At 40.5% G+C, this 20,128-nt stretch overlaps 1 protein-coding gene across 1 annotated transcript in view; it reads right to left on the bottom strand.

Annotated features, from left to right (window-relative positions):
- Window positions 1–19,921, bottom strand: part of PEX7 (peroxisomal biogenesis factor 7) — a 74,280-nt gene extending 54,359 nt beyond the window's left edge. Inside the window, exons 1-5 of the mRNA XM_069598504.1 lie at window positions 19,677–19,921; window positions 17,857–17,914; window positions 16,680–16,830; window positions 4,809–4,886; window positions 4,326–4,434 (exon numbers count right to left, since the gene is read on the bottom strand). Coding sequence (XP_069454605.1) covers window positions 4,326–4,434; window positions 4,809–4,886; window positions 16,680–16,830; window positions 17,857–17,914; window positions 19,677–19,806 — 526 coding nt within the window. The 5' untranslated portion in view covers window positions 19,807–19,921. The remainder of the gene's footprint in view (window positions 1–4,325; window positions 4,435–4,808; window positions 4,887–16,679; window positions 16,831–17,856; window positions 17,915–19,676) is intronic.
- Between the last annotated feature and the right edge of the window lie 207 nt (window positions 19,922–20,128).

Below are 20,128 nucleotides of genomic sequence, written 5' to 3'. Positions count from 1 at the left end.
TTGAAATGCCAGATGTCTATCAGATGACTTTTTTCTTTGAGTAGAATGATGTTTTTTTCAAACTGCTGGACTCCACACATTGAGGCATGGCTATGATTTATGCAATTATATGGAGTCAGTAATAGCAGTAATTTAGTTTTCTTGGTTCAAAAGAAAGTTTACTCCATATTAATCCTCCTCATGTAATGAGCTCAAATATTCTTCCCTTCCATCTCATACAATTTGGAAATGTGAATTATGTAAGAATAAAACTTTAACAAATGAAACAAAACCAACGCCCTTAGAGAACTCTGCTAAGGAAGATCTAAATGTCTAAGTCCTACTTCCTTTGGTTTGTCTTAACTTAGCTAATGATAAATTTAGTACTACAACTTTGAGGGGGATCAAATTCTTGGAAAAACTTAAACATTATATTCTCATGAAAGTGAAAGTGTTAGCTGCTCAGTCGTGTCTGACACCTTGCAACCCCGCCAGGCAAGAATACTGGAGTGGGTAGCCATTGCTTTCTCCGGGGGATCTTGCCAACCCAGGGAATGAATTCGGATCTCCTGCACTACAGGTGGATTCTTTGCCATCTGAACCACCAGGGAAACCCATATTATTATATACTATCTTAAAATATAAACTGTTATAAGCAGTTGAATGATATAATTAGCTATATGTGTACCACAGGATTAGACATAAAACTATGTCTTGACTGCCAATTATATAAGCTGCTTATCATTTTTAATATTTGTGAAGATAAATATTTTACAACTTTGTGTTCTTCAACCATGAATTTTACAGCTGAGATGATTTTTATGCAAATACTATAGTATGTTTCATAGCAAACTCTTGTCTGTAAGCAAGAAAACAAAGAATTAATGGATAAAAGACTATAATATAACTCAAACTATAACTGGCAAAACTCAGAAAAAAACTAAGTTCTCAATCTTAGGAAACCACTTCTTTGAATTCAGCACTGAAACCATTCTATAGAGTTTTTAAAAGATAAGTATATTTCTGTTAAAAATAAGCACGAAATTTCCATTACATCAACAGAAATAAGCTATTCATTAGACATCTCAAACAGAGCAACATCACAGACTAGTACAGTGTTTCCCAAATCAGGCTCATCACTAGACTCAGCTTGGGTGATTAAAAAATACACCTCTCAGAGGCATCTGATTCAGTAGGACTAAGATGAAGGCTAGAATTCTGTTGTTTTTTACGACTGAGCGACTTCACTTTCACTTTCTTCCTTGGTAGCTCGGGGTAAAGAATCCACCTGCCAATGCAGGAGACGCGGGTGTGATCCCTGGGTCAGGAAGACCCCCTGCAGAAGGAGAGGGCAATCCACTCCAGTATTCTTGTCAGGAAAACCCCATGGACAGAGAAGTCTGGTGGCCTACAGTCCATGGGGTCGCAAAAAAAGCCAAATTCGACTTAGCGACTAAACAACAGCAACGGACTGCAATGGTGGGCCAGGTTTCAGGATCACTGGACAGGTTACGTTATTATACAAGCATACATTTCAGATTCCACCTGGAGCAAGAAACCTGAAACTCGGTTCCCAGAGTTTTAGTTCCCAGGTAAGCACTGACTCTCAATCCTTACAGCACATAACGCATGCAAAGACCATGCAGATCTTCCTCCAACATGCCCTATACTCTCCACATTCGTCCCTTTACTTCCCACTTCTCACCTCCTCATCTGCCTGTTCATAACGTAGCAGCTGAAGCACTATTTCCTTAGGGAAGTTGCTCTGACCAGCCAGTTTTGACAAGCTCAAGAATCCTTTACTGTGTTCCCACGAATCCTGAGCACACACGTTAATGACACGAGGCACCACTCAGAGCGCCCTTACTCTGTGCCAGGCACGGACCTAAGCCTTCAAGCTTGTATCTTAATTAATTCACTTAATCCTCATCAAAACTCCACAACACAGGTTATTATTATCACTCTTATTTTTTAAATGAGGAATGATGAGACAGAGGTTAAGTAGCATGACCGAAGCCATGTAAGAGCAGTGAAATGAGAATCTGATCACAGGAAGTCCAGCTCCAGAGTCTGTCCGTAACCACTGTGCTATGACCTCTTTCTCAAAGAACCTCACGCTCCTCATCATTGCTGTTCCTAGGTGTTTTTTCTTAGCATCTCTCTTTCCCACTTGACTACAGGCTCAGTGTATCTTCAGTGCCCAGACAACAGCATTCACTAAAGATCTGAATGATTCACCAACAATACCCCTTTTGACAATCAAAATTAACCTTAAATGTGTTTTAAAAATTTTGATAATACAGTTATTTCCATAGCTTATATAATAGTAATAAAAAAACTGCAGTGTTTGCTTGTATAAGGCACTCAGCTATGTTGAAGACGACACATGCCCTACTGGAAATACATGAAAACAATTCAAGCAAAGAAAACACACAAAGAAGTGCATTGCAAGTACACAACTTGGGAAGCAAATTTTCTTGTCTCTCTTGAAATGGCAAAGGCACAGTGAGAGTTTTAGAGCTTACCCCAACTTTTATATACCACAAACCCTCCTTTTGAGCTAATTACTAATTTATTTTAAAGATTAGAAAATTTTAAATTCTAATAAACGCTTTAGTATAATGTTTTTTGAAAAGAAAATTAGCTGTCTATCTGAAAAGCAAGAGAAGTATGTTCTAGAAGATAAAAAACTTTAATATATTTGGAACGGACATAGACTTTTTATGGAGGAATACAGGAAAATGTTACTAACAGCAGTTCTATAGGAGAGGGGGAATGAGCAGTTACCTTTTATTTGGCATGTCTCTGTGGTGTCTGAATTTCTTTACTACGTATACGCTCAAATAGAAATTTTCAGGGTTACCATTTCTGTTTTCTCTTCATAAATTTACTTTTTGATAGTTATACAAGAAACAAGAAATAAAGAGTGCTGATATTATCTTGTCAATCACCACAAACATTTATGATTAATTAACACGTTATACATTATTGTAACTGTTACTCAGACTTAGCAACCTTACTCTGATCAACAAACCAAAGATAAAGCCATCTAAGCCAAAGCAGCTCAGTAGCTAATAAAAGGAGCTAGACTGGTTTCCAACTTGGGAAGATTCATAACTGGTTAGGATCTACCTAAGACAGATCGTTAATCATGAATTAATCATTAATTAAACCATATTTGTTCATTAATAGTTGTGCTTGACAAATTTACATTACAAAAAGTCATGGTGTGACAGATATTATGATATTACTAAAAATTAATATTCTATTCTAAACCACATGAATGTAACTCTGACTTCCAATGTACTGTTTCCCCACTGGGAATGACTCTACCTTCTAACCAGGGACAGAAAGGAAAATTGTTCTTGCTGTCTCAGCCTCTTCTCCCCATCATCCTCTGGGAGGACCCTGCCACTGAACTTGTTCATGTAAAGCCAGGACCACAGAAGTTGACAGGCTAGGCTGGTGGGGAAAAAGGCAAAAGAATAAAAGTACAAGAGCTGTGACGGCAGGGCTGCAGCGTGTGAGAGAAAGGCAAACAGCCAGGGGAGAGGTGCTCTAGAGCAGCCAGGGGCGAGTGACGGTGCGGGCCGCTATTTCAACAACCATTTGGCAGGTGGCCCATGTTGTTTTAAATGGACTGCAGACAAGCTGTGCGATGTTTCTCTATAAATTATGTATATAGTTCAGATTATACATGATTTATGAATTGGCCTAAAGAACCAAATTTGTAAACCCTCATGCAAACAGTACAAAATCTAATTTTTAAACGTCTATAAAATGACTTCTGTGCATTAAAAAATATAGAGATATATAAATGTATGTATCTACTTAATCTTAGAATTGAAGACATACATTAAAAGCAAACAGGAAAAATGATCATACCAAATACAGTCTTGCTATGGCTTAGTGGCAATGAATTAATCCCTAACAGAGGGGTAAATATCAAGCAAAGGAGGTTAACTATGTGTGAGACATTTTGTGTTTCCTTATTTCATCCTGTGAACAACTCCACAAGCCCCATTTTACTGATGAGAAAAGTCATCACATCACCCTGAGGTCCCACAACTGACCACTGAAAGGAGTTTTCAAATTCAATCAAGTTCAATGTCAGAGTCCTCACTTTGTCCCTGACCTCTCATCTCACCAAAAGAATACATGTTAAGGCAAAAGGTTAGAAGCAGGTTGGCTAATTCTTGTCTAGAGACTAAGAAAGAATGAAATAGTCTCAAGAGTTCAAGTAGGAATGCTCACTTCTCCAAACCTAAGGTACACAGCGCCACCTTCTGGGGAAAGTGAGGTCACCATTCACCACAAACAAGGTTTTTGGTAAATTTATTATTTACCTGAGGATGAAGCAAAGCAGCCAGGAATGTGGGGAGACCAGATCGTGCTATAAATGACACTTTCATGACCTCTAAAAGTGCACAGAGACTTTCCAACAGTTGGATCCCACTACAAATAAAGGAACAGATCAATCACTTAACAGGAGTAAATTAAAATTTATGCTTTATATATACTATATATGATACATCATATATATACACATACAATATATACATATATCTCAAGGATTTATGTAAAGTATATTTTTATATAAAGCAGCATAATATTTAAGAGGCCAAAATAATGCTGAGCTAATTATTATTTTATAGCTCAAAGATTAGAAAATTTTAAATTCTAATAAGCCCTTTAATATAATGTTTTTTGAAAAGAAAATTAGCTGTCTAACTGAAAAGCAAGAGAAGTATGTTCTAGAAAATAAAAAACTTGAGTGGACACTCTGGGGAAGGGAATATCTGGTTTTACATACAGTAATGCTGACATACCAGTCTGACAGTTTGATCCCATGAGCCAGACACCACAAGCTGTTCACCTCTGGTTTGGCTCCAGTCAACACTGTACACCTAAAACATTTAAAAGTGTCATTTATAAAGTGAAAGAGCTGGGGCGGGGGAGACACATGTATACCTATGACCGATTCATGTTGATGTATGGCAAAAACCATCACAATATTGTAATTATCCTTCAATTAAAATAAATAAATTAATTTAAAAAAAAGGAAAGAGCATCAAGTTCAACATTACATCTTATCTGTTTATAACCGAATAGTCAGTTAGAACAACTAATTCATTTGGTTAAAACATCAAAGCTCTATAAACCTCCCCACAGTGTCAGACAAAGGTCATTGTGTCTATGCCCCTAGACTTACCCCTAACAGATAAGACTCCACTCTACAGAGCTGAGAATCCTACAGAGTATTTCTAAGATCTTCTCCACTAAAACAAATTATACATATGTTTAAACCTCCCAATAAATCACTGTCTGCAGCACCCTGAAGAAACATCAGAGAAGATTAGAAAGTTAGTCATCTAAAAACACTTGCCAGGCCAATGTTTATCAGAAAGTAGTAAAATTCAATTAATATTTTAGTCTTTCTTGATAAAAGCATATAGGAACCAGGTTTTCCTTTCAGATCTATTGGTAAACAGCTTCAGTTATCTAATGCTGCTCTCAGTAAATCACTTTAAGTGAATTATTTGAAAACTTATGGAAACAGTTTTAATCCTGTTATCAGATAAAACAGGTCATATACAGATCACTACTGGAAGCTAAGTTCAACTAAATTATGTGCATAATGAAACTTCATAAAAGCAGTCCTGCCCCAGACCCAAGAATATGCCATTAAGTGTGAACAGCCAGCAGGTTTATTTTGAATCTAAAAACTCTACCATATTTATGCAGGAAGTATAACTGTCTGGGGTTTGTGGCAGCTAAAGTATGGGTTCCCTGCTCTCTGCTGCCTAATGCTATGCCTAGCCATATTGGAACCTGAGTTTAAAACCAAAAAAATTGGTAACACTGATTCTGCCTTTACTTAAAACTTTGATATTTGGCTCATTGCAGATTTACGTTAATTTTGATTTCAAAAATACTGCATTAAGAGATTGTTTAGGGCTTCCCAGGTGGCGCTAGTGGTAAAGAACACACCTGCCCATCCAGGAGATGTAAGAGACTCAAGGCACACACATTCAAGCCCTGGTTAAGAAAGATCCACTGGAGGAGGCACCCCACTCCAGCACTCTTGCCTGGAGAATCCCATGGACAGAGGAGCCTGACTGGCTATAGTCCACGGCATCACAAAGAGTCTGACACACAACTGAAGCGACTTAGCATGAACACAAGAGATTATTTATCCTGACTACTGAGCTTTTTGTGTACAGTCACTCAGACCTGTCAGACTCTTTGCGACCCTATGGACTGTAGCCTGCCAGGTTCCTCTCTCTGTGGAATTTTCCAGGCAAAAATACTGGAGTGGGTTGCCATTTCCTCCTCCAGGGGATCTTCCTGACCAGGGATCAAACCCGTGTCTCATGTCTCCCACTTTGGCAGGCGAGTTCTTTCGCACCAGTGCCACCTGGGAGGTTTTTTGGGGTGGCTCAGACAGTAAAGCATCTGCCTGCAATGCGGGAGACCCAGGTTCAACCCCTAGGTTGGGAAGATCTCCCGGAGAAGGAAATGGCAACCCACTCCAGTACTCTTGCCTGGAAAATCCCATGGACGGAGGAGCCTGGTGGGCTACATTCCATGGGGTCGCAAAGAGTCAGACACGACTGAGCAACCTCGCTTTCACTCCACTTAAATTACATATCCAAAGTAAGCACTCCACCACTCCAGTTGTGGCCCAGCTGCAGCCTGTATTCTTACAAAAGAGAGAAGAACAGTCGGAACACCAAAGAAATCGCAACCCCGCAACAGAGTAGCTCATAAAGTACACAGTAGGGTCAGCAAAATCCAAAGAGGTGCTGCAGTCATCTGTCAGTTACGGATGGAAAAAGATAAGCTTGGAGGCAATCAGAGAAGATCTTGAGACCTAAAGAGTCTGTGCTCATTGCAATATAATGATTTAAAAAACCAAATTTATCTCCACAACCTGCATCATTGCTAAGTAATTATAAAGAGCTACTGCTAACATCATTAACTCAGACTCCTCCACATTTCCAGTGTGACACAGGACTTGAAACCTTATGACTTCTCATTTTTAAAACTTCAAGAGCCTCCATGGGCTCAGAGAAAACCCAGCCCCAAAGATAACAAAAGACAGGAGGTATGAAAACTATGCTGCTGCCAGCTCTGCTATGTGACACAGGACAAAGTGGCAAGCATCAAGGTCTAGGACAACAAGACCGAGCATAGAACACACGTGGTGAGGTTTAAAATGGGATAAAAAAGGAGATAAAGGTGATTCAATCAATAAATACTTTTTGTTTGCCTTACTGTGTTTAAAAATACTAGGACATGGAAACGTAACGGTGTAAGCCAGGATATTGTGTTTAAAACACAAAAACTGTAGACCATGAATACAAAAGCTGGTGGGATGGAAAAATTCAGCTTGATGCCCAGAAGAGAAGAATCTTCGCAAGGCCCTGCAGGCTGGCTAAAATGTCAACAGCAGAAGGCAGAGGTGAAAACAGCGACCAGAAACTCCCTCAAAGACACAAATGGGGACATAAGCTCCCTAGGGATGGGAACTAGTGAACGCCGCAAGATAACACCAAGGTTTTGTGCCTGGGGACTGTCAGCAATGGTGGCATTAACGACACTGGAAGACTGGAGGAAGAGTGATAATGTGTAATTTTAGACATGGTGAGTTTGAGGTGACAGCCTGATAGTCAAGTGGAAATGTCTAGGAAGGACAGGGTTTGGGCATTAACCTCAAGCCCTGAGAAAAATTTACAGCAAGAGAGATGTTTGGGAGACAGCCAAAAAGGAATGACCGGATTCCATTATCCCAATCTCAAGTCAAATCTATTCAATAAATGTTTACTGTGAACAAGGGACGAAGAGTATAGTGTTAGGCAAAACAGATAAAGTACCAGCCTTCGTGGATCTTATACTTTAGCAACGGAAGATGTGCTATAAGTATATAATTTCAGGTTGCGATCAAAAAGAACTATTCAGAAAAATAACGCAGAGTAAGAAGACTAGAAAATAACAAGGGTGGGGAGGGGGCAGGTCACTGCTCAGCAAAGCGGTCAGTGAAGATGTCTCTGAACAGAGACCTGCAGATTTGAGAGGAAAGGTCTCCAAAGCAAAGAGCAAGCCTAGAAGGAAACAAGCTCATCACACCTTAAGACCAGCAAGGTCAAACGGCTCAGAGCAACAAGACTCCAAAGGGCCATGAGTTTGTATATAATTTCTCTGAAGAGGCTACAACCATCAACCATAAGCGACCACCTACATCACAGGATGCTTCTAACTGCTCCCTCCTCCATTCTTGTTCACCTCCAATCCATTACCCATTTGCTGTTGGTCAGCTGGGAAGTGGGATCTGACTCTGGGACCCCATGGGCTGCAGCATGCCAGGCTCCTCTGACCTCCACTATCTCCCAGCGTTTGCTGAAACCCATGTCCATTGAGTTGGTGATGCTATCTAACCGTCTCATCCTCTGCTGCCTACTTGGTTTCCACATGGTTACTACATGGCTCCTACAGCTTACCATCTTCACTCAACACTGAGATTCACTCACATTGTTGCTTTTCAGCCAAAAGTCAAAATCATGCAAAACTGTGCATGTGTGCACATAAAACTAAAAGGAAAAATAAGGAAGATATAAATAGAAAATTCAGGATAATGGTTGTTCTTGGGAAAAAAGGAGGATGAAGGACTGACTCAGAAAAAAGAAGCTACAGGAAGGACAGAAGCAGCAACCAGGGGCTCCAATGGTACAGGTAATGTTTTATTTCTTAACCTAAATGATGAATATGTAAGTGCTCACTATATATTTTTACAACTCACATATATTTTATATGCACGAAGTGTATCATAGGAAATTTTTAAATCTGCAGTATTCTTCCACTGATCTTAGCATAACAGCCAAAATGCTAACTGCTCCAGGCACACAGACTCAGCCCTTCCCTTGCAAGCAAGCAGTTTCTTTTGCCTTGAACCCTGTCCTCTGACATCTCCACCTGAATAGTTCATTCCAACTGTCTCCTCAGACTCAAGGATGTCCCCACACACACACCCACTCCCGTCCCTTCCCCCAGGCCAGATCCTCCCCTCTCATAGCACTCTGTACATTCACAGCATGTATTACATTCCAAATTAACTAACCCAGCAGCTTAAGCCTTTCTTTCCCCGAGAGGGAAAGGACCTTGCCTGACTTGTTCATCTTCCCTGTTAGGCCTTATACAGTTCCTTGCAGACAGAGAGTTAATCAAAGTTTGTGGACTGAATGAGGAAGAGAGAAACAATCTGGGTGGAAAGCACATCTCACATTAGTCTACTCTTCTATCTTTTCCCCAGTCCCAATTCCCGGCTCCACTCCCATTCAAAGAGCAGACATGGTAAATGGTTAAGTTAAATATAAAAAGAAGTGATATGCAGCTATACTTTAAAAACAGGATCCTCCGAAGGCCTATCTTATGAAATTACTCTTGGTAGTGGTGAAGAAAATTAATTGGGAAATTGTAAAAAGAAAAAAAAAAAAAACACTGAACAATACTTTGTGGGCTTTATGAAACCTGAATCTCATCAAAACTACAGTTTGAGGAGGACAAATTCTATTACTGAATCCAATTCCCACAGAGCTCAGTTTTAATCTACCACACAGTACTGCCCTTTTTCAAGTTGGTCTATTTAATTAAAAACCATCAAATAAAAACTGTATCCAGAATGTTCATACTTATCAATACAAAGGAAAGGGACACTGAATTTTAATTACTAAGCGATTAGAAAGGGCTACATTTTTTTAATATGAAACAAATTAAAAAGTATTTTCCATTATAGATATTTTAAAATGCACATAAGAGTAGAGAAAACAAATCCTCAGATATCCATCACACACCTTCCATAATTATCAACACTTTACCCATCCTATTTCATCTGTTCCATTACTGACTGAACGACTGTTGGAGTATTTTAATCCGTCAGACTATTTCATTCACAAATACTTCAGAAGTAAGAATGTTTTCACCTTTTACATGAGCACATGGCCATTTTCGCACCTTATATTAACAACAGCTCCTTAACATCACCTAATACTTAGTCCATATTCCTATTTCCCTAACTGCATCAAAAACATCTTTTCTAGTTGGTTTACCAGGAGGCACAGTTGGTTAAAAAAAAAAAACAAAAACAAAACCCACCTCCAATGCAGGAGATGCAACAGATGTGGGTTAGATCCCTGGGTCACAGAAATCCCCTGGAGGAGGAAACAGCAACCAATTCCAGTATTCTGGCCTAGAAAATTCCATGGATGGAGGAGGAGCCTGGTGGGCTACAGTCCACGGGGTCGCAAAAGTCGGTCACAATGGAGCATGCACACAGAGATCTAAACGAGGATCCAAAGTTCCTATTTTATACTCAGCTGTTATGCCTCTTAAATCTTTTCAATCTAAGAAAATTCGCTCCCCACCTTGGTTTTCCTGCTGCCTTACCCTACCAATGACATTTATTTCCTGAAGAAACAAAATTATTGGTCCTACGGAATGTTCTACATTCTGAATTTGACTTGTTTCCTCATTCAGTTCAGTCTTTTTTTTTTTTTTAGCTTCCTATTGTATTAGGAAGATTCTAATACAAGAAATTTTCCATACCAACTATTTGACTACCCCACAATGAAATTCATACAGGAAAAGCAGGATAAATGCCTTGATTCTTTATTTATCAATTCATGATCAAAGACTTTAAATGGATCAAATCTCTCTTAAAGCTTTTCAGCAAACTGATACGCCTCACTATTTCACAATGAAGACAAAGTTTAACTATTTTTAAAAACTGTAATAAGCACATTGAGCATCAGGTGTCGAAGTATTAAACTGAATCTGTCATCTTTAAAGTCACTTTTAACTCACTCTCAACAGCACTATACTATAAGCCATGAAGTCAGAAACAGAAGTCTCAATTCACTCTTTTTTCTCCTTGCTGAATCTTTTAAAGTTTTCTCATTCTTCATTCCCATTATATATTCAACAGCAGGCTAAGCTAAAGGCATTCTATGGGGCTCAAAAGACATAATGGCCTCTACAGTTAAACAATACAGAGAAAAATCAACTCCTGCTTTGATGCTAAGTTTAGAAGCCATGCAAAGGGAAAATGTCCATGCGTTTTTTTCTTTTCATGTCACTTTCATTCCTTTAGGCCTAAAATACATCTAGGTCTTGGATGTCTCCTTTTTGCTTCAGTGACTATTCATCTGACTATCAGAAAACTAATGGCCGAATTTAATTTATTCAACACTGTTTGCTGAATATTCAACGAATATTTAGTAGCTCCTCAAAACTGTTTGATTTTAAATCAGCCCTTTTGTTTCTGCATACTTGGTGTAAGAGACAAACTTTACATAAATGCTGTATTTCTCTCTAATGAAAAATGCCAGATATTTGGTATCTTAATACTGAGCTTTTAGGCCGATTACCAGAAATTCTCTTAATCTCATGGAGGATGACCTTTCTGAGGGCCTGACAGTCCTCCACTCATCATCCTGCTTGGTGTGGTTTGACTTTTACTAACCATCATGAGAAAGACAAGAAGTAATATTGCAGCTCGCACTGACGGGTACCTTCCCAACCACCAATCTCCCTTTCTCCTTGCTCACCTCAATCACAGCTCTGTCCTTTAGGGAAAGCTCTGTCCCTTCCTCGCTCATCCCAGGGGTGAACTTACTCAGGTGAAAGCACACGGGTGGTGGCTTGTTTCCCTCACAAGTGACAGAGTTGAGACTGGGCATATAGTGAGATGATACCACTGCTGCTGCTAAGTCGCTTCAGTCGTGTCCAACCCTGTGCTACCCCACAGGTGGCAGCCCACCAGGCTCCCCCGTCCCTGGGATTCTCCAGGCAAGAACACTGGAGTGGGTTGCCATTTCCTTCTCTAATGCATGAAAGTGAAAAGTGAAAGGGAAGTTGCTCAGTCGTGTCCGACTCTTCGCGACCCCATGGACTGCAGCCTACCAAGCTCCTCTGCCCATGGGATTTTCCAGGCAAGAGTACTGGAGTGGGGTGCCATTGCCTTCTCCGGAGATGATACTACGCTGGTGCAAAAGTAATTGAGCTTTTTGCACTGTTGAAATGTGCCATTTGACACTGAAATCCATTCTTAAATAAATGTGGTTATGTTATACATCATTTAAATACACATTTCTTGCTTTATGTTTTTTTGCTAATGACTTATTACTTGCTGTTCATATGTATTTTAGACCATGGAAATGATGTTAGACAAAAAGCAAAGTTAAGCAATTTTCTTATTCAAGTTCAAAATGGGTCATAAAGCAGCGGAGACAACTTGCAATATCAACAATGCATTTGGCCCAGGAACTGCTACCAAACGGACAGTGCAGTGGTGGTTCAGGAAGTTTCGCAAAGGAGACAAGAGCTTTGAAGATGAGGAGCACAGTGGCCAGCCATCAGAAGTTGACAACCACCAACTGAGAGCGATCACCGAAGCTGATCCTCTTACAACTACACAAGAAGCTGCCAAAGAACTCAATGTCGACAATGGTTGTTCAGCATTTGAAGCAAATTGGAAAACTGAACAAACTCAGTAAGTGGGTGCCTCATGAGCTGACCACAAATCAAAAGAAACTGTCTTTTGAAGTGTCACCTTCTCTTGTTCTATGCAACAACAATAAACCATTTCTTGATCGGATTGTGATGTGCAACAAAAAGTGGATTCTATAGGACAACGAGCCTTGACCAGCTCAGTGGTTGGACTGAGAAGCTCCAAGGCACTTCCCAAAGCCAAACTTGCACCCAAAAAAGGTCATGGTCTCTGCTTAGTGGTCTGCTGTTGGTCTGATGCACTACAGATTCCTGAATTCCATTACAGCTGAGAAGTATGCTCAGCAAATGGGTGAGACCTGCCAAAAACTGCAAGACCTGCCGCTGCTGTTGGTCAACAGCAAGAGCCCAATTCTTCTCTATGACAACGCCCAACCACACATTGCACCACCAACGCTTCAAAAGTTGAACAAATTGGACTACGAAGTTTTACCTCACCCACCATATTCACCAGACCTCTGACTCACTGACTACCACTTCTTCAAGTATCCTAACTTTTTGCAGGGAAAACACTTCCACAAACAGCAGCAGCAGAAAATGCTTTCCAAGAGTTCATTACATCCCACCAAAGCATGGATTTTTATGTTACAGGAATAAAGTTATTTCTCATGGCAAAAATGTGTTGATTATAATGCTTCTTATTTTGATAATAAAGTTTTCTTTTAGAGCCTAGTTATAATGATTTAAGATTCATGGTCCCAAACCACAATTACGTTTGCAGCAAGCTAATAACTGGAACCATAGGGAGTCTAAGAATAAAGAAATCCACTGAGGAGAACAGAGTGGAAAGGTGGGAGAAACCTGGGTATTTGATGATACTGTCAAGCCTAAATTAACCAAACCTGGACCCATCTCACCTTCATATGCCTGGTTATGTGAAATAACACACTCTGATTGTTGAATGCACTTTTACTCCGGTTTTCTCTTATTCTAATGGCCTAGGCATCTGATACAAATGTTTATCAAAAATTGCATTTGAAACAAAAATGAAGGGCAACCTAGAATAAAAGTCTGAAAAAACAAATAATAACATGTCTTCAGTTAAGTTATATAACTACAGAAAAACACTTATAAACTACTACTTTAACAGTAACTCAAATAACAAAGATCGAGGTACTTTTTACAAGTTGACTAAAAGTAACCCAGCACTACAACTTGGCTCAGGAAAATATTACAACCATGTTAAGTAATATTATTAGAAGAAGTGAAGAAGTGAAGTCGCTCAGTCATGTCCAACTCTTGCAACCCCATGGACTGTAGCCTACAAGGCTCCTCTGCCCATGGAATTTTCCAGGCAAGAGTACTGGAGTGGGTTGCCATTTATTTCCTTCTCCAGGGGATCTTCCCCACCCGGAATAGAACCCGGGTCTCCCACATTGAAGGCAGACGCTTTACCATATGAGCCACCAGGGAGACCTATTAGAACTACAGGCTTAAGATCATGGTGGCAAAGTCATAAAAAGCTCAACACAAATAATCATATTTCTGGAATAAATTAGGTTTACAATGTTTAAAGCAACACTGTAAAACAGGCGATTACCCAAAGGAGTTTACCAGGAGGGTGAAAGATAAAGAGACTGTATGACCTGAGGACAGGCCAATGGAATTATTAATACAAACACACAGTCTGGAAGAGAGAAGACTTAGAGAGGGCATGATGGCTACTTCCAACGGTTCTCCTTGGAAGTGGGGACAGGACTTGGTTTCATCATGTCAGAGAAAGGCGTTAGAAGCAACAGTGGGTTGATACTGAAGATAGATTTGGTTTTAAGAAAGCAACTGTCTAACCAATAGAGCAATCAAAAAGCCAAATAGGGGCTTCCCCGGTGGTTCAGTGGTTAAGACTCCAATTTGCCACGCAGGCAATACGAGTTCGATACCTGGTTGGGGAAGATCCCTCATGCCACAGAGCAACTACTGAGCCCATGCACTGTAGCTCCTGGAGTCCACGGCCGAGAGCCCGTGCTCTGGAGAAGTCACTGCAATAAGAAGCTTGCACATCACAAAGAAGAGCAAACCCTGCCTGCTGCAACTAGAGAAAGCCTGTGTGCAGCCAACACAGCCAAAAAACAAACAGGCAAATCTTAAAAAACAAAGCCAAATAAGTTATCATACAAGAGAGTGAAATTCACTTTCACTGAGATGAAGTAAAGATGGAGCTGCAATCACAAAGAACATTCTAGAACAGTATTTTTCAGAATTGTAGCAGTATACACACATCACTGGTTGTACAAGACATGATTTTAACTGGTACCTACATTTAATCTTATGTATTTATTTTACCATACATTAAATAAATGTACACACTAAGTTAGCCATCAGTTCCGTGGTTCATGAATATATGCTGTTTTAGGATATGTGAAATAACAATGTAAAGTTCATTTAAAGGAAAACATTAAACCAGTGTCGGCGACGGAATGAAACACCAACACTGCAGAGTGGTTTAAATCTTTATATTTTAACACTTTCTACTTACAGCTGCTTTATTTTATATCTTTTGCACAACCCCCTACAGGGCAACCTGCCAAGCACTATGATTCAGAGACTATACAGTGTGCAGGCGCAGGGCGAGATAACCTTTACCTTGGCTTATTTACTGCAGCTAAGACTTTGTTTTGGGGAACTTCCTTATCAACTTAGAATCCGTTTTGTCCCAAGGTCTGTTCCTTTTGAGGAATCAGAGAAACACCCTTGTGTGCAAGCAATGTTCTTTTCCCATGGGAACAAACAGGATTTTTAGCTGAACATCTCGTTTGCAAGAATGCTCAGCCCTGGTTGACAGTCTCGTTAGCAAGCACTTCTCAATCTTCCTTAACCTAGTTCCCTACACTGGGCAGAACATCTCGTTTGCAAGAATGTCCAGCCCTGGTTGAGAGTCTCGTTTGCAAGCACTTTTCAACCTTCTTTAAACCTAGTTCCCTACACTGGGCAGAACATCTCATTTGCAAGAATGTTCAGCCCTGGTTGAGAGTCTCATTTGCAAGCACTTCTCAACCTTCTTTAAACCTAGTTCCCTACAAACCAGTTTCTCAGATTTAACATAACTGGATATATTACTTAATGATTTGTTAGTTACAACCCTAGAATTTATACAGATAAGCAATACAAGGCCCAAAGATTTAAGAAAAAATTTTTGAGAGGAAAAATAATTTTAAAAAAGAAAGAAAAAACATTCAGCTAACTGTAAGTAATACATGGAAATGGTAAAAACAACTGAATTCTGGACATACTGCTTTGTGAGGATTCTTGCATTGAACATCCTAAAGCTAAAGTTCCTCCCTTATCAAAGCTATCTTAGTGTTCAGTGCTTCTATCAAAATACAATCATTCACAACTACATCTACTCAAAGATCCTCCTTCACAATAAAATGGAATAACTGAAATTTTCTATTATTTTCATCACAATCTCAGAAATTATGATTTTTAATAGCTAGAGCTATAAAAATGATGTTTAGAATCTTCACATAACTACTCTGTTATTACAAAAAACTAACACTCTTGCATCTAATAAGCATTTACTGAAGCCAGGAACTGGCTTCATTTGAAGGATCTACTGAGAAGAATTTTAAAACACACCCAAGGAGAAAATTTTTACTATCATGTTCAGTAAAAGTATATATGTATTTTAATATGACTGAAGGCCAAACTATTTCCTATGCTACCCATATACACAGACAATATCTGGTACATGAACGAGATTTAGTTTTTAAACTTATTCGGTAAGCTCTGCTTTATATTCAGGATTTCATGCTCATGCTTAAATACATTCTGAAAATCCTTGGTGAAGCCCTAAAGGCAATCTTACAATGTCTGGGTGAAAAGTCCGCCTACCTCTATCTTAAGGCAGTGTATGGAGGCATAGCCTTTCTAAAGTCTAAAGAAAGTAATGGGCCTCTGGAGGAAACAGTGCCACAGTATACTTCCTACCAGAGGCGTTTTTACTGACTAATGAGAAGCCTGACCTTTCCTTCTTTCCCAGCTCCTTAGGCCAAGAGGTACTTGACGTTTGGATAATCAAATAACCAGTGACATCTAACATGTACAAGAAACACTAAAACTTCGTGTCCCCATGTGTCCACCCCCAAATGGATTTCAACCAAAGAAAAATAATCAACCCAGAAAGACCTCCTTCCTACCTCCTGAGTGTGCTCCTTGAAGACCTGCAGTGGCCCTGTGGCCCTGGCGGTATCCCAGAGCTGTAAGGAGCCATCGCCACTACAGGTGACCAGCACATGCTCATTGTTCTCACTCCAGGTCACATCAAACAAACCATCATTCCAGTCAAAGCTACACCAGGAAAATTAAAACCAAAAAATCTAGTTACACAGGCAGCTGAACATATAATAACAATCTTTTTTTTTTTCAGTTTATCACATATTTTTAACACTATCTCACAATGTCTTCACAAATATGGGAGATTTCATAGAGTAGGAACTTGATAGATGCAGAAACAAGTGCAGAGAACCTTAAAAGAACAGCCCAGTTACAAGGCCAGAGAACTGCACAGCAAATTAACGTCAGGGCTTCCAACTAGAAATAGGACACCATTTACATGAGAACACGCTGCCACACTTGGGTGCTCGCTGTCTTCTGTGGTTCAAAGGAGGGATCAGCAAGCACTTGAAAATATCAATTTAGATCAATAATTTCAGTGTTCCCCATAAATCTTTCACCTGAGCTATCAGCAGGTAGTTATTTTCTGAGGAAATTTCCTTTCCTTTCTCCACCCTTGACTAACCCTGATGGAGGTGTTAATTTATCTAACAGTCACATAGATAAGAAAAGTACAGAGTGAAGAAAGGGAAAAAGGTAATAATTAGTTCCTGAATGAGTAAAGCTAACCTACACTAAGACACAAAGGTGACTTTCCTGGTGGTCCAGTGGTTAAGAATCCACCTTGCAATTCAGAGGATGCAGGTCTGGGAACTAAGATCCCAGACGCCCAGGGCAACTAAGGCCACACACCGCCAACTAAAGATTCCATGTGACACAACAAATATCCTGTGTGCCACAACTAAGACTCGATGCAGCCAAATAAATTTTAAAAAGAAGACAGCAAAGATAGGAATGTCAAACAAGATACCAACTAGCTTACATTTTTGTATGTTTAAGTTTTATCATTTATAAGTGAATATTGAACAACAAGAGATTTAGAAGAAAAGTGACAATCACAAGTTAATGGCAAAAATCAGTTCCACAATATGCAAATCCTGAAGGCTTTTTTATATTACAAATTAAAACATCTTACTGATTACAAAGATTTAAAACCAAAAGCAACAGAGAATACATATAATTTTAATAGAACCATCTTACCTTCTAAAAAGCCTAAGCCCAGATTCATTTTGATCCAGTATTAGCAGAGTTCCACTGCCTAAAGGAGAAAAAAGTTGAGGTCAAGCCAAAGGGGTATCAAGAACTGAGAACAATACTACAGTCACAAATTTCTCCCTAAACTTCCTTGAGACCACATAAACAAAATGATCAGGACCGCGCTCTCCATTTCTGTCTCTCTACATTGTACTTCAGTAATTAAATATTAAATTTACTATCTCACCTACACTTGGATTCCAGACACAGCTGAACAGGGGAGAGATATTTAAGTGCATCCTCTATGGCCAGGATGACATGTACACAAACTTCCCAAACATGTGTGATCATTCCTATTCACAGGAGAGGAAACTCAGGCTTATAGACACCAGGGACTACACCTTCTACTATAATACATCACATTGCCTCCACAAAAAACCTAAAATACATTGTGCGTGATTTAAAAACACATACCTGGTGGATTTTACCACATACTTGGCAGTAAAGTGCTGAACACAATATACCATTACCTATCAAAGAGGAGTTATTTTACTGAAGATCAGTGTATTTTAGAAAGTTAGATTTGTTACACGGTTGGAAGGGGAAAAAAAGCTCTATTTATACATGATTGACATAAAAAAACACATTTTAGAGAGATTTTTAAGGATTTAATTTAAAACATCATTACAAACTCATGAGTCTTCAACCTTAAAGGTGGGCAAGTATTGCAAATCTGAATTTGCAACCACTAAAAGCTAATAGTGAAAACATAAAAAGCAAATATTTCTCTTCTTCTGAGCTGTAGAAATCACTTTTTTTTCAACTGTATGATTCTACAAAAAAAAAAAAAAACACTATCGCGATCTGATATTATGCAATGAATTGTTTCACAGAATTTCAGTGTGTAAACGAGAGCTAGGAAATTAATTAAAAGAAAGTCCAAAATCAAGAAGGGAATCCTGCCTTTCAACCAGAGACAATTAATTTGAGCCTCTAACTGCCTGTATATGTCAGTATTCCTCCCAAGACAACAAAGGACTCAGAGCTTCCTGAATTTCTTGCTGGTTCTTGCGGGGAAACGCCTAGCGTCTGTTCATTGGAAGGACTGATGCTGAAGCCCCAATACTTTGGCCAGCTGATGCCAAGAACTGACTCCTTGGAAAAGACCCTGATGCTGGGAAAGATTGAAGGCAGGAGGAGAAGGGGACGACAGAGGATGAGGTGGTTGGATGGCATCACCGACTGGATGGATATGAATTTGTGCAAGCTCCTGGAGCTGGTCACGGAGAGGGAGGCCTGGCGTGCTGCAGTCCATGGGTCGCAAAGAGTCGGACACGACTGAGTGACTGAACTGAACTGAACTGAACAGGGTGCATCCTTACGACGCACAGCCTGTGGTGAATGTGGTCCAATTAACCGGTACTGGGGTGATCCTGCAGACCGTCTTCCAAGTGCTGTGGGTCCGGTCGGACCGGTAGGAGGGGCCACACGGGTTCAGCCAGCTCTCCGCAGAGCCACTCGTACCAGGCGGGGTATGTGTCTTGCCGGCGAAGGAGTTGGTGCGCTCTTTAAGAGTAAGGATTACGGGCACTAGGCACCTTCCACATCCTGTTTCCGCACAGTAAGTGGAAAGGTGAGGCACTCTACTCTAGACCAACTCCCCACACTGGACAAAAGCGATCAGGAAGCCAGCCAACTCCTCGGCTACCCCTGGCCTTCTTTTGCCGCGCCGTCTACTGTCGGAAGTGATTTCCGACCACGGGGAGGAGCTGGACCTTGGCTGGAACCCGCCCCCGCCCGGGAGGCTCGGCGCGACCCGGCCTCACCCGCGATGCCGTAGTGCTGCGAGGCGGCGCAGGCTAGTCGGCCCGGCAGGTACGGGGAGAACTCAGCAGCGTAGCCGTGGCGGCCGGGCACCCGCAGCGTCCGTACCCCTCCGCCGGGCGTCGCGCTCATCCCGCCCGCTGCCTTCGGCCCTCGCCGCTTTGGCCGCCGGAGCCGTTCCGAATAGCAGGCGGACCGTCCTGACTCGCTAAAAGAGTTAGACTCTAGCAGCCAAGGCGGAAGTGAGGACACCGGTTGCCCTGAATGCTAGATTTCGATTGGTCCGCAAGGGAAAGGGAATTGACTCTGATGGAGGCCATACTTGTTTTGGGCAAAACAAACGCTTGGCGCCAGCTGTAATGAATTAAACCTGAAGGTAGTTTTTCAAGGATTAAGTGGTGATTCTGACACCTTTTGTTTTTACATCTCAGCCTCCACCGCGGGCTATCTGGTT

This window comes from Ovis canadensis, chromosome 8, assembly GCF_042477335.2.
Source record: "Ovis canadensis isolate MfBH-ARS-UI-01 breed Bighorn chromosome 8, ARS-UI_OviCan_v2, whole genome shotgun sequence".
In the NCBI taxonomy this organism is placed as follows: Eukaryota; Metazoa; Chordata; class Mammalia; order Artiodactyla; family Bovidae; genus Ovis; species Ovis canadensis.
This window is presented reverse-complemented; position numbering and strand designations above follow the sequence as displayed.